At 36.4% G+C, this 14,197-nt stretch overlaps 1 protein-coding gene across 1 annotated transcript; it reads right to left on the minus strand.

Moving 5' to 3' along the window:
* Window positions 1-8,699: 8,699 nt before the first annotated feature.
* LOC142348341 (alpha-1,4-N-acetylglucosaminyltransferase-like) lies at window positions 8,700-13,908 on the minus strand. Its single transcript, XM_075399655.1, has 3 exons — window positions 13,650-13,908; window positions 9,705-9,931; window positions 8,700-8,999 (listed from the first exon to the last, which is right to left on the minus strand). Exons 1-3 carry the CDS (start codon window positions 13,760-13,762, stop codon window positions 8,746-8,748), a joined length of 594 nt encoding a protein of 197 aa, XP_075255770.1. The 5' UTR covers window positions 13,763-13,908; the 3' UTR covers window positions 8,700-8,745.
* Window positions 13,909-14,197: the final 289 nt, after the last annotated feature.

A 14,197-nucleotide genomic window follows, 5' to 3' on the forward strand; every position in this document is an offset into this window, starting at 1 on the left:
CTAATTCTGGCAAATCAAAAACGTCGATGTAGACGCTGGACACGATTTGGGATTGTTCTTTGGTATCAACTGATGGAGGACGAAATAAACAGTCGGCAACAATATTTTCCGAACCGGACAAATGGTGAATTTCGTCTATATATTCAGCTATAAAAGAAATTTGTCTGGCTTGTCGAGGACTGTGGTTATTGGACGCACTAGTTCGACGAAAAGTGCAAGCTATAGGTTTGTGGTCTGTGAAGACAACGGTTTTTCTGCCTTCTATGAGTTAACGAAATTTAACAGTGGCAGCATAAATTGCAAGCAATTCTTTGTCGAATGTGCTATAATTGCGTTCTGCTTGACTTAGGCGTCTGGAGAAAAACGCTAGTGGTCGATTTTTGTCTGAACTAGATACCTCATGAAGAGCTGCACCAATGGCTGTTTCCGACGCATCAGTTGTTAATGACAAGGTAGTATCTGGTGATAAATGGTGAAGAAGTACTGATTTGCTCAAGGCATGTTTAAGTTTACTGAAAGATTCTGAATGCTGGTGAAACCAATCATAAGTGGGTTCAATGGTATGCAAAACCAAATTGTTTTTGTTTCTTCTTTTTCTCTTTATTGGTTGACTTTCATTAAGAAGTTGCTGTAAAGGCTCAATAATTTGTGCATATTGTGGAATATGCTTCCTGTAAAAAGAAAACATTCCCATTATTCTTCGGAGCTCTTTGTAGTTTTTCGGTTCTTCTAAACCAATCAGACTTTCAATCTTTGAAGCAAGTGGTTGAATTCCTTCAGATGAAATTTCAAATCCTAAGAAATCGACAGTTGCTTGAAGCCATTTGCACTTGGTTAGGTTTACACGCAAGCCATATTCATTTAATCTTGTCAACAGGAGATCAAGTGTTTCAAGATGGGACTCAATATCAGAGGATGCTACCAATACTTCGTCTGAGTACACAAACACATCTTTTATATTCTGAACAACTTCGTGAATGAATCTTTGAAATGTTTTCCCGGCATTTTTGAGACCAAATGGCATTCTGATAAATTCAAACAAACCAAAAGGTGTAGTTACAGCTGTCTTTTCTATGTCATCCGAGTGAAATGGTATCTGATGGTATGCTTTGACCAAGTCAAGTTTGCTGAAAGTTGTTCTGCCATTAAGTTCAACCATTGAAAGTTGAGGCATTGGATAACTGTCTCTCACAGTTATGTGATTTAAAGATCTATAGTCACCGCAGGGTCTCCAATCGCCAATTTCTTTCTTCGGAACCATATGCAAAGGTGAGGAGTAAGGACTCTTGGATGGTCGTATTATACCAAGCCGTTGCATTTCATCAAAAGCATTTTTTGGCCATTTTTAGTTTTTCTGGTGTCAACTGTCTTGGTTTAGAGAAAACTGGTTTACCGGATGTTTCAATTCTGTGGACTGTTTTATGTTTTGCTTCGTCACCAAAATTAACGTCTCCAAAAACATCAGAACATTTTTCCATAATCGCTCTTAGTCTATCATTTTTAATTGAAGAAAAGTCATTTTTAACAACCTGGACTGATAAGTGGCTGTTGTCAACTGGTGTTAAAGATTGTCTCGTAGAAAGACCTGTTAAGTTGTCAATTAAGGTGAGGTTATCACAATTAACTGTTATTTTGAATTCATTCAGAAAGTCTAAGCCGAGAATATTGTCTTTGACATCTGCTACAAAGAATGTGAAAGGAAATGTTCGTCGCAAAGAGGGAGTTGAAATTGATAATGACATTCTGCCAAAAATCTTAATTGCATCTCCATTGACTGTTCTAAGTTTTGTTACAGTAGGAGTAACGAAGTTTGTATTAATAAAAGTTGGCATAATTATTGAAGTCATTGAACCAGTGTCTGCTATGAAATCAATTGAACTGTCTCCTAATTTCGCGGCTATGCGAATGCAAAGATTTCCCCCAGAGGTTGCCGCACACAAACTAGGGGTTACTAGTTTGACTGATTAGCTGGAGAATTTGTTCGAGACGTTGGCTCGATGTTTTTGGGCTTTTGTCCTGGCCACTGACACCAAGGTTTACATGATTTTGCTTTTTCAGCAAAATAGAGATGATAACGACAAATTTTTGGCCTTTGACCTGCTGTGAAAGGTCTATGTGTATTCTCGATTGACCTGTTAGACTTTGAGTTGTTAATAGGTTGGTTGCTTTTTGTTGAATGCTGATTGTACAACGATCTTGTTGGAATCTGTTGTGCTGAGGCTGCGAATACGTTTGGAGTAGGTGTGGCAACTATGGTGTTTGAGTAGCTGTAAATGGTATCAGCTAATTTGGCAAATTGTTCAACGGGAAGTTCTAGGTGTGCTGAGAGTGCCGTTTTAACCGAAATTGGCATTGCTTGCATTAACCTGTGTTTTATGACATCGTCATCTAAGGTCAAGTTGCATTCGGCAAGCTTTCTTTGAATTCTCATTAAGCACAATGAAGGTTTTTGGCCGTCCAATGAAATCATTCCCAGGGCTTCTTCAATCATTTCTTGTTTTGACTTCTGGAATATGCCGCAGATATGTTCTTTAATGTCACGATAATTGTCTATGCCCATTGGAAGATTGATTGCAACGTCTTCGGGAATTGCAGCAAGTATGTGATGAAATTTTGTTTCATCATTTGTTATTCCGGCAAGGACAAATTGAGATTCCATTTGACGGAACCATACTCCAGGTTTTGACCTGTAGAAAACAGGAGGTTTCACAGAAACTCTTCCAACGTAGCCTCCTGAAGCTATATGTTGTTGAGCGAGCAATATATTTGGATCAATTGCTCCAGCTAGAGTCTGGGATCCTGATGGAAATTGTCCCCCCATACCTGTACCTACCGAACCTCCAGCGTCACCCGAACCTGTACCTATACCTGTACCCGCCATACCAATACCTGTTATTACCATACCCGAACCTGTACCTACCAAACCCTGACCATTACCTACCAAACCTTGACCTGCACCTACCGAACCCGAACCTACCGTACCGAAACCCCCCAAACCTGTACCTACCGGGCTACCCCTCGAACCAACCATCGCCGTAAAACCGGTAATGGGAAAAAATAACGGGGCCCCGGAAAGGAAACAAATTTAAGAAGTCGAGCAAAGGTAAAGTTCGACTCGAACTTTTTTTTTGTAATAAAACGATTAAGTTTGATTTTGATTATCGTGAGGGAAATATAGGTAGTTAGCTTCCGTATTAGGCGTATGTTAATAGTTAAGGGTCACCATTGTAGGAGTAGGGGAATCCCAACTTATTATCTAAATACGCCTTTCCCTTTAAAACATTAGGTATATATTTTTTACTGTAATGAAAGCATATCGAGAAATCAACTGTAATATAGACAGTCAACAAAGCTTATGAAGCTAAAACGTGGTTACATAAAAATCATGACTTCTACATTTCCGATTTCATTTTGAACGCTTTGACTTTTCCTTATATGATTATACTTGATATAATGACCTCTAAATACTGCTGTGTCCTACAAAGCAATCAATATTAGCCCTCAAATAGACGCTTGAGGATGGGAAAACAGCTATGGTGACTAGTTCTATTTTCCCTGAAAGTTGCTTTGTTGTGTCAATCAGTTCAGTTTTTCTCTGAGAGTTGTTCCAATTATATCGCGAGAGTTTTGCTTTTCTAGTTACTTCTGATGTTATATAAGTTGAGCGTACGGTGGAATTAATGTAGTTTCGGGATCCATTAAGGTAAATATAAATATCTTTGTGTTTTTCCGCTACAATAGACAATAAACTTGCTTCTGAAACCAGGCAGAAAATGTAATGACTTTGTTTGTGATGAAGGAAAATAAAGCAGTCTCTTCAAAGTATTTTATTAAATTTTCTTGTTATCGGCACTGGGCCATAAATTAGCAACAAAAGTGCTGTTAAACGGCAATTCAGACATTTTCCTAGACAATTGAGGAAATTTGTCAAAAAATTGAAACAAAGGAAATCATTTAGATGAGCAACAATTCGACGTGGGAATCAACAAATAAAGCCTTCAGCTCAATACTCACTGTTATTGAAGCTTTCAGTAAAAAAACACAGACATTCTGAATGAAAAAAGGCAGACATTCTGAATAAATGCCATACATAAATGCCATACATTTATGTATGGCATTTATGACAATTAGAAAAAACTTCTTGTCAGGATTTCACTTATGCGTAGAACTAAACAAAACTTCTTAGAGCAAAATCGGTAGAAAGTTGTTTCGAGCTGTCCTCAAAGTTCTTCGAAAAAGTTGTAACCAATCGATTTTTTCAGTACAGACAAAATTAGCAAAGAAAAAGCTTTTGAATGCGCCCCCACTCCAAACCTACCTTCACCCGTTAAAATAAGATTAGTTATGTTTTACACTGCACGATTCTTAGAGTCAGTTGTGTCCTGTTTCGACCAGTTATGTTTTTTTTAGGAGAAGCAAGATTGTTCATGACTTGATCAAATGTATAGATATCAAAAACTGCTGGTAATAAGAACGAAATTTTGAGAAGATTTCATCTGATAACAATCCCTCCGAACTACAGAAATGCCTCCTTATACCTATGTATCTACGTAGCTACATACATACCTACCTACCGACCTTTCCCCCACACCTACCCCCTACATCACTTACCCCTGCACCCCCCCCCCCCCCCAAACCCACCAACCTACCCTGTTACCTACCTGACCCCTTGCCTCAACTACCTCAATCCCCTGCCTTCCCATACCCCCAAATACTCCCATCTCTCATCCTGTCCACACCCCTAAGCCTAAAATCTGCATTTTATATAGTGGAAGTTCTCTATAATAATATATGGCAATTCCATTTTTTGTTTTTTCTTTTTTCGTCAATATTTCTGATTTAGGTAAAGTTAGTTTAGTTCATGTATTGTACAGGTTATTTTTTCCCGCCAGAATGAATTTCTTCAATATTTGTCACCCTCACACACAAATACACACACACGCACACACACAAACGGGCACACTCTAAATCAACTTCATCATAGGACAATATCAGAACTCTTCAGGTTAAAACGGCCCGGTCTTTTTTGTAGAGATAGTTCTGCCTCTTCCTCACAGTTCTTCACACTCACTTTTCCCTGTCCACTGCCACTTCGCTGACGTCGAATACATGGTTCCAATATCTTACCATGCCATACTCTACAAAGACTGGTCAAAAAAGTTTTGTTTTCCCAGATTTGAAGTTCAGGTTTTGCCAGGTGCTCTCCCCTGCACTTAGACTTTTTGTCAAGTAAATTTCACCAGCAACTTTTTTCTTACGGTAAACAAGTAAACTTAGTAAAATTAATGCTTCACATCAAAGTGGCTCAAATTGAGGAAATCATATTTGCGTCATTGGAGAAGCCATCATGCTATTCCCGGGCATTTGCGGTTTCTCTTTGCAAAATGTGTATTGGATTTAATATTTGCCAAACAGAAACCATAAATAAATTTTGACCAATTGTTAAATATTCCTAACACAAAAATTTCTTTTTTATTTATTACTCATAACAATAGCGTCATTTTGTGTTAAGTTCAAATTAATCTGAAAAATTTTGTTTTCTGAGCTAACTGAATTTAGACTTCTACAAAAGTTGAAAAGAAAACAGCCCCCTAAAATCAGAAATTACTGCACTAAAAATCAGAAAGTTTGTTACTCTCAGAAAAAAGGCACTAATCTTTGAAATAAAAAAAAAAACATTACCCTAAAAGTCAGAAAGTAAAATACGCGATTCTACTAACAATGCAAATAAATCTGTACTTTTATCAATCATTTTGGTTAAGTTGAAGTACGATAAAGTACTTCACAGGCTAAAGAAACAGGGTGAACTAAACTGTCGAATTTTTAATGGGAGACAAGTGGAACACTAATTGACCGTATTCAGTGCCTATTCCGGAAACAATTCGATGCTTTTATTCCTGAATTTCAACTCATTTTACATTTTTAAGCTGTTCGAATTTAAAAATAAACTCTTAGATGTCTCTATGAAATCAGATCCAACTTTACTCAATATCTTAATGCGAAGATTTTTTATTGCAATCATTGTTTTTTTTTGTTCAAAAGAGGCTAAATTGTACACTAAATAAAATCAATCAGATCTTGTTTTCTAGACAAAAACCAGCAAAAATGTTCCTATTGAATTAATTTTGCAGATGTAAATGTTACCATCAGCTCAGAACAGTCGTTAAGCCGAAACCGAAAACTTTTTGAGGTGAGCTGGTCAAAAATAAAATTCTGTAACAGAACTGTTTAAAACTCAACTGTTACTTCAGCAGATAAAAATTTATCAAATTTGTTTGATCAAGAAATTTAAAACAATGTAATTTTATTTATTCAGTTGAATTAATTTTAAAAAATTCTTTGTAATCAATAAAGATGATGATGTTTGGTCATGCCTCAAGGAAAATTCCATTCCTTAGCGGTAAGTGGGTCTCGATTTGAATCCACAGTATTTTTTCTTTCTCATGTGTTAAGATAGGATTAGAATATTATTTTATTAAACACTGAAACATGTATATTCAAACAAACACTTGGTTGAAGTCACATGCTTGAATATTGTTCACCAAGCATTTTTGATTCTGGAATTGGTACGAATGAGATTTTTGTGTGATTAAATTCATCTAATAAAAATTATTTGAGTCATGCTTTTTTCTGTCTTTTGAAACTCTGTGGTACCGTTTAAGCAATTCTGCTGTAACTTTTGATTGAAATTCATTTTCTACGTCTCTTTTCCTATTGTACTTGGAAGTTATTCCTCTTCCTAATAAACTTTATATAATTGGGCCGTTAATGCATTTCCACTTGAAAAGTGAGGCTTAAAAATTCACGATGCCAATGTCCGAAAAATCGAGTATATATATTCGATTTTTTGGGTTTTTCACAATAAGCTAATTTGCTTCAAACTCGCTTCAAATTTGAATACATGTGCTCTCACTTTTCACAAAGCGTGTTTTGGTGCTAGCGTGAAAATTTGGGACAATATTTTGCCGCTTTTCACACCATTAGTCACTAGTTTCCACGCTATCAGTAACTCTTTCCAAGTAATTAAGGGAATATCGTAGTTGTGGAAATTGGTTACGCTTATCCGAAAATACTCATGACAAAATGCAAGCCCTTTCTACAACATAAGTTATTTATTTCCACATTTTGTGTAACTAAATTCCATTGTTAAAAGTGGTATATGAATCGAGAAACAATGGGTACACGTTTTGTCGACTCGATTCCACAAAACAGTAAAATTATTGAAATTTGCCGTTTCGGACAATGGCCGCGTAATAAAGAGGGAACGGGTACTGTGGTTTACATTGATTGGCATATTATCGATTATTTTGACGCCTTTTAGTGCGTTCCTTTGCTTGTTGTAGTATACTGATGCACCTATCTTGCGATAGTTTGGTTATTTGCAGTTCTACTAAAAATTTTTTTTAGAGGATTCCTGTCAGTATCACAATTGGTTTTGAAAAATCAAAGTTTTTAGCTCCAATATTACTGTTTTTTAATTGTATCATTAGAATAATCTGTAAATTTTGGAGAAAATTGCACTGAATTCCAGATTTTACAAAAGTGATTTGAAAATATTCTTCTCGTTTTATGGGTATTTGATGACAAAACACGCATAAAATCTATTCACTGAAACCATTTTACTGATCGTTTTAGCCAATTGACTTTTTTAGGCTATGTCCTAATAATTACTCAAACCTAAAAATACCTGCACTTATTGGTTGGCTCCGGGCCTTTGCCCTTTAGAAAAGTTGCTTTGAATACATAATAGTTTTGCGACTTTAAAACGATAATTCCGTTTTTCCCATCACTTGAAATTTACTTTTGTTTTGTTGCATATACTGCACAGTTTTGGTTAAAACATCCAGAGCCAGTACCTGTACCGGTGCTTCATTTTTTGCATGACATAGAATTGCTGTATCATTTGAAAACTGTAAAACATCACAATGGCTTTACTTCAATTGAGGGCAAATCAGCGCTTTGCAGTTCAGTGCCCGCTCTGCGTTCTAAGCAATTTATTTGCACTTACTGTTGTATCAACAAGCTGGGTGCACAAAACGCGATCTTGGAAAACTATTTTTTTCTGAACTTGTTCTGGTTAAAGTTGTTAAAGCTGAATCTAATAATTATAAGTATATAATTAAATTCTTTAATTTAGTGAGTATCCCCGCTGATATCCCAGACCGACGTGTTTGCGGAATATACGGTTTTCGATAAGGGAACATGTGCTACTAAGGTTACAGATAATTGCATGTTGATAACCGATTTTAAGACACATTAATGCACTGCACTAATTTTTAATCAGATGGCATTGCGAGAATTTTTTTATCAAATCACGAAACGTGCCAGTGTTATAAGTTATTTTGAATGCCCAAAAGTTTGTTCATGAATAGCGGAAAAGATTGAACGTCAAAATGCACTACAGCGTGGGATCTCGGCCAGGGCAACCCTTAACTGATATAAATCTCGAATTGTGTTTGTTTTAACTTTGACTATCCTAGCTGAGTTTGTTCAATTGAAATGACTACGTGGTAGAAATATTCCAATAAATTCTGAACCCCAACAACCCCCCCCCCCACCCCCCCCCCCCACCAACTCCAATGTGTTTTATTATTAATTAATGGTAATTTTATTAATTATGAGCTCTTACATAGCACGTTGCTATGAGAAAAATAGCATGTTCGTCAGGGTGTGTAAAAAGTATATGCCAATTCAGGGGGGTTGGCGGGGGTTGGGGGAGAGCAGATTAAATCTCAATTTTCCTCATCAAAATTGTTTCAGAGGTTTGATTGATAGAGGACAATGTCTTTTTCCAAGGTACGAGTATGCCTCTTTTTTCTCGTCTCCTTTAATTGGTCTCCTACTGTTCAAGTAGCCGAAGAAATGAACAGCATAGGAGCAGTTGAACATAGTTTCCCACTGAATTGGCGTCCTCGGCTTATTGGTCCAGTATTGTTGATGAGCAGTCTGACAGCTCACGGGGAGAAAAGAGTAGAAAGGGAGAATTGTCAGCTGAGGACCTGAAATATTCAACCCGGGTTGACCACCATAAACGAAACTTACCAACCATAAAACGCCATTTCATGGAAACTTACTAAACATAACGATCAAAAATTTTTTGAGTTTTGCTGAAAAACAGTCAATTTTTTAATTCTTTTTAAAATATGCAATCGTAAATTGAAATAACCGCGCGATTAATGTTATATACATTTATAAATCAAACATTTATTCTCAAATTGAAACAACCGAAGTTTCGGTTTCCTCTCAAAAATCTAATAAAAATCTTAACGAGTCCTGATAATTTTCTGTCTATTAAAACTTTTTTCGTGCCGTTTAAGCATTTCTGAGGTTAGTTTTTTTGAAAAATTTTGTGATCGGAGCTAAATTCAGTGGTAGTTCCGGTCTATTTGCAGTTTTCACAGATGATGATTTTATCACTATTACAAGAAGAGTATATTCCACAGGTTACCAGGAAGTCATACAAACCAAATAGGGTCGGGGATTTAGCAGACAACTAAAATTAATTTAAGCAGACAACCTCACCCGCACACACACACCAACTGTGATGGCTGGATTAACTAGCAATATTTTAATCAATCCCGGGTTGTCTACCAATCAGAATAAAGCGTCGTCGCTATTTCTCATTTTTCCGTGTCGGCTGAACCGCTATAGGACAATATTCCTAACAATCATATAAGGCCTTGTAAGAATAACCCAAACTTTACCATTGACGTTTGTCAGAGGTTTAGGCAACTTGAACAGACTCTGGGCAACACTCGTGACTAGAAGGGGTCCTATCTGATTAAAGCGTCCATTGGGGTCAAACTTTTCCTTCATCTGTTGCATAATTTCCCACGCTAGCTTGTGCCCTTTCTCCAGGTGGAAATTTCCGTTGATTAGGTTTTGGATTATAAGGCTTCCGTTCTTAGGCGTGCACTCCATACGCATGTTCCTAAAATCCCCACAAAACACGTTAATGCCAACTAGTGCATCATTGCAGTTGGTTTATTTAGTGTACGGGGACTTAAGTGCATGAAACATTCACGTGCAAGCTTTAAAATGCCTTATCTCTCCAGTTCCAGGTTCTGAAGGGCAAAATTTTCCTATATAGAGTGCCAGCTTTCAAAATTTTTCCATTACATGTTTGAAGCAAGGTTGCGTGACTCAATAAAAATTACTTGAAATTGACACTTGCATCCTGAACGTATACTAAAGTTGCCTGGATACCTGATTTTAGAGTTCAACTTCATCTCCGATCCAATGTATTTGTGAACACTTGAATTAATGAACAGTATTAGTGGACGTTCCTGTTCGCTATGCATCATTAACTCACTCAGAAGTAATGCATGTCTGTAAATCAACTTCAATTTATTGATAATATGTGCCGAGCACGTTTGTTTTCATTTATCTTGAATATCTTAGGATCTAAAGCATGGAACAAGCAACCGTATTTAAATGCTCAAATAGGTTCAATCGATAGTTGATGTCATGCAAGAAGATGTGAGCTCTTGCAAAATTCCAAAAACTTATTACTTTGACAGTGCACCTCCCCTTTGTTAGGTATTTAGTCATCAGACCTATAGAGGAATTAGTTCCCGGCCGTGAAGACCAGAGCATTGGTGCTAACACCGTCTCAAGTTTCCGTAAACCATCTTTCGGGACATAGCAGAACATGTGTTGTCTGGAACAGACATGTAGTCACTATTTTTTTCTGCTAATCCATTCTGCTATCACAGCCGCAGCACTACTCTGTAATGTTATATCTGTGACTGTCACTACATCATTCTCACCTGAATATTACCCAGTATTTCCTGCAGGCAGATATTCTTTTCAGACACTAGCTGTGCACAGGGGACATACACAGTTTTTACAAGCACTACTTATCATTTTTCAATCATACAGTGTTGAAGTCATCATAAGCTCCCTCGTATCTCAACCTTACTCACCCTGCATTCGTTGCCATACTAGCAACGAGGTTCAGGCTGATTAGAATTTTCAAGAGATTCTAATTGGAGTCTAGCCAAATTGCTACTGAATGGTCGAACATCATCTAAAAGTCTCGATTTCGCTTTTGTTACATTGTTGACTTTCGAAACTGCAAGACCATCTTTCGCTCAATGGAGACAATACCAACAGTTGGAAGCAGGCAAGACATGACTACAAGAGCACTTTTTACGGGGCCCGCCGACGACCAATTATGCTCCCTTCTTTCAATGGCGCTGTTCGATGCTCCTTCATCTGAGGCCCTCGTTTGCACTGATGAGCACCGAACTGCTAAGGAAATTTTTTGACTTTAATTCTTTAAATCCTCGGGATTTGTGAGATTGATCGAGGACTTTGCCTCTTAGTTAGAATAATGTCTGTCCAAGATGGCCCACGAGGAAGTTACGGCGACGATATAGACCCTTCGGTTATTCTACTCCATCCTATTTCTTGGAAATTTTTTTTGTCAACATCTGGAAAGTTGTAATTTCTTCCTGCAGATATGTAACCTAGAGTACGATGCTTGTCCACTTTTGTGGGTAATCGTTACGCTCATAATGCTTTTGAAAAATTTATAACTGAGAGTCATGCATGCAACACAAAATTGAATTCAATAGATTTTGTGAAAAAAAATTAAGAAGCAATTGTAAAAAAATCACAAAAATTAGGCTGAATATCTTGAAACCAGAAAAATGTTCATATTGCACGACTATGGTAGAATCCTACAAGCATAATTTTATACGTTTTTCATCAAATATAATTAGAAGTAAAGTTATTTTTGCACAAATTTGCAAAAAAAACTTCTATTGGATGTGCAATATAAAGTACAAATTTGTCGTGATTTTGCACCAACAGTGTGAGAAACAATCTAATATATATATATATATATATATATATATATATATATATATATAATTTTACCACAATATTGAGCAATTAAGATCAACTACTGACAAAATTTTTTCACCAATCCAATCCCGTTTGCACACGCTCAAAATCCAGTTTTGTAAATGCTCTGTTTTATTTTAAAATGTGCAATATTTTCATCGAATTGGACTCGGGCAATTCTTTTGAAATTTAAACTTTGAATTGACGATTAACTACACGTCCCAATATATCAAGCAAACTGTAATGTTTTAAATTTTAATTTTTTCAAATTGTACACTCCTAGTTAATATAAAAAATCATTTACAACGTACTCGCAGAGCATCTTAGGATTTTCATTCAAAACATAACAATTCCAACTTCATAGGCAAAAATTATCCAAAACAGTTCCTGAAGAAAATGTGGGGCAGAAAAAGACCAACGTTTCTGCAGTTAAGTAAAAAGAACAGCACCGAGCAACTGAGCGTAAAGTCAATCTTTTATACGTTCAAAAATGCGCAATTCCTAGTCAGCAGGAAAAAGTTTGTTTGGCACAATCATTGCACAATTGTGCAGAAATGCGCACCTAAATTACGACTAAATTAATATTTTCTGATATAGTTTTCCGCATTTGAAATTAATTAAATTTTAAATATTAAATCAAAAATGTTTAGCAGAGCTCAATTCGGCGTCCTTAAGCTCATATTAACAGCTTACATAAAACAGCTCACTATAAAATGTTTGGAGAATGGTGTTATGAGCGTTAACGATAACACCATTCACCATTATCGTGCGCGAGCTAGATTGAATTTCTAGAACAAAAAATCTTTTGATGTGCGTTTTAAGGCGAAAACGTGTTGACGGGCTGTTTATGTTTCGAGCAAACTGCTTTCAATAATCTGTTAAAGTAATAATGGAAAACTTTTTTGTTTCCTATATTTTTGTTGATTATGCTGAAATAGAAACATAGCAAAGCTCAAGAATTTTTAATCAACGCAAACCAATGTAATTGTTCTTGGACTGTCGCCCCAGGATTTTCAATCTAATAAAAATTTGTTCAGTAGAAACTGATCCAAGCTATTGTCAAATCATGAGTCGAAGTAAAAACCTAAGTTGAACCAGTTAGGTTAGAATACCATATAGTTTGATTAAATGAGACTAGGTACATAATTCTAATAGTTTGTTACCATATAGCCATGATATATAGTATGGCATACAGTTTGATCCAAAAGTTTGAAATCTTGAACTTTTGATAGAACAAAAATTTGTATTTCATAAAAGGTTCTTCAGAATTTGCAAAAAAGTTTCGTGGAAAAATATTACATTGACTGATAATTTGATAATATCTAGATTTTTGGTCGAGCTGAAGTTCAGAATGAAGTTCAGATGAAGCAAATGTCGCCGAGCTTCAGTTTTTGGTCGAACAAAAGCGGTGAATGACATTTTGGGTCACACGAAAGGCAACCGTGACAATATTTCACAAAACCAGATATTCCACAAAGTCAAGTCTATGGTTGTTTTGAGTCCGGCATGGTCTTTTCATGGCACCGAAAATAGTCTTTTTCATAAATCAAGGCCCGAATTAGGTTACCCCAGTTAAGTGCTGCTTATTATTAACAACCTCATAGCGATCCCAAGCATTAACACGTATAATGTGATGAACTATATAATAAAATGTTTTCTATTTTTAGGGTACCGTGCGGGGACAACCTATAATCACGGCTTTCGGTCATTTCAAAACCAGCAAAATTTGTTTCTCAAGCAATGTTATGTGTGTCCGCAGAAGATGTTAAGTCTGTAGCAGTACTTATAATTATGCACACCTGCGTGTCTTTGTATCTGCTGTTCCGAATACATTTCTCAACTCCTTCAAACTTCTGATTGTGAGCGAGTCCAGATCAGAATAGAATCCTCCGTGCTTGAAAGTCAAAGCCATTCTCAGAACATCGCTTAGGAAAATAGTCTTTTCCTGTGCCTTCTTCACTTTTTCGAGTTCCTTCTCGAGACCTTCTACTGGAGTGTTTTGGAGTACTTTGGAGACGTTGACAGTGTAGAAAGATATGTTCAGGTCTTTGTTCACAGCAAGCTGAAGTGCGTAGAGAGATTTACTCCGCTTTTTAAATTTTTTTAAGGGTGGTAGAATACAATGCAAAAGCTTGATTAGACAATATTTTGTTAACTCTTGTCAAAAATTTTTAATGTTAAACTTCAGCGGTTAGGCGAATCAAATAGTTGCATCTTTTCCGTTTATGCACCCCCCCCCCCCCCCCTGTTTTTATTAAACGAAATTTTTAAGTGTTGCAATTTATGCAGACTTAATTTACAAAGCGTTGAAATTAAAACCAAATGCCAAAATATCGCTTTTGACCAT

Source organism: Convolutriloba macropyga, chromosome 10 (assembly GCF_964194025.1).
Source record: "Convolutriloba macropyga chromosome 10, txConMacr16.3, whole genome shotgun sequence".
Taxonomy (NCBI): Eukaryota; Metazoa; Xenacoelomorpha; order Acoela; family Convolutidae; genus Convolutriloba; species Convolutriloba macropyga.

Coding starts and splice junctions, on each gene's coding strand:
- LOC142348341 (XM_075399655.1), bottom strand. CDS start 13,762: ATGGCTTTGACTTTCAAGCACGGAGGATTCTATTCTGATCTGGACTCG. Junction 9,932..13,649: donor GCAGATACAAAGACACGCAG/GTGTGCATAATT, acceptor TGGGGATTTTAG/GAACATGCGTATGGAGTGCA. Junction 9,000..9,704: donor ACCTCTGACAAACGTCAATG/GTAAAGTTTGGG, acceptor TGAATATTTCAG/GTCCTCAGCTGACAATTCTC.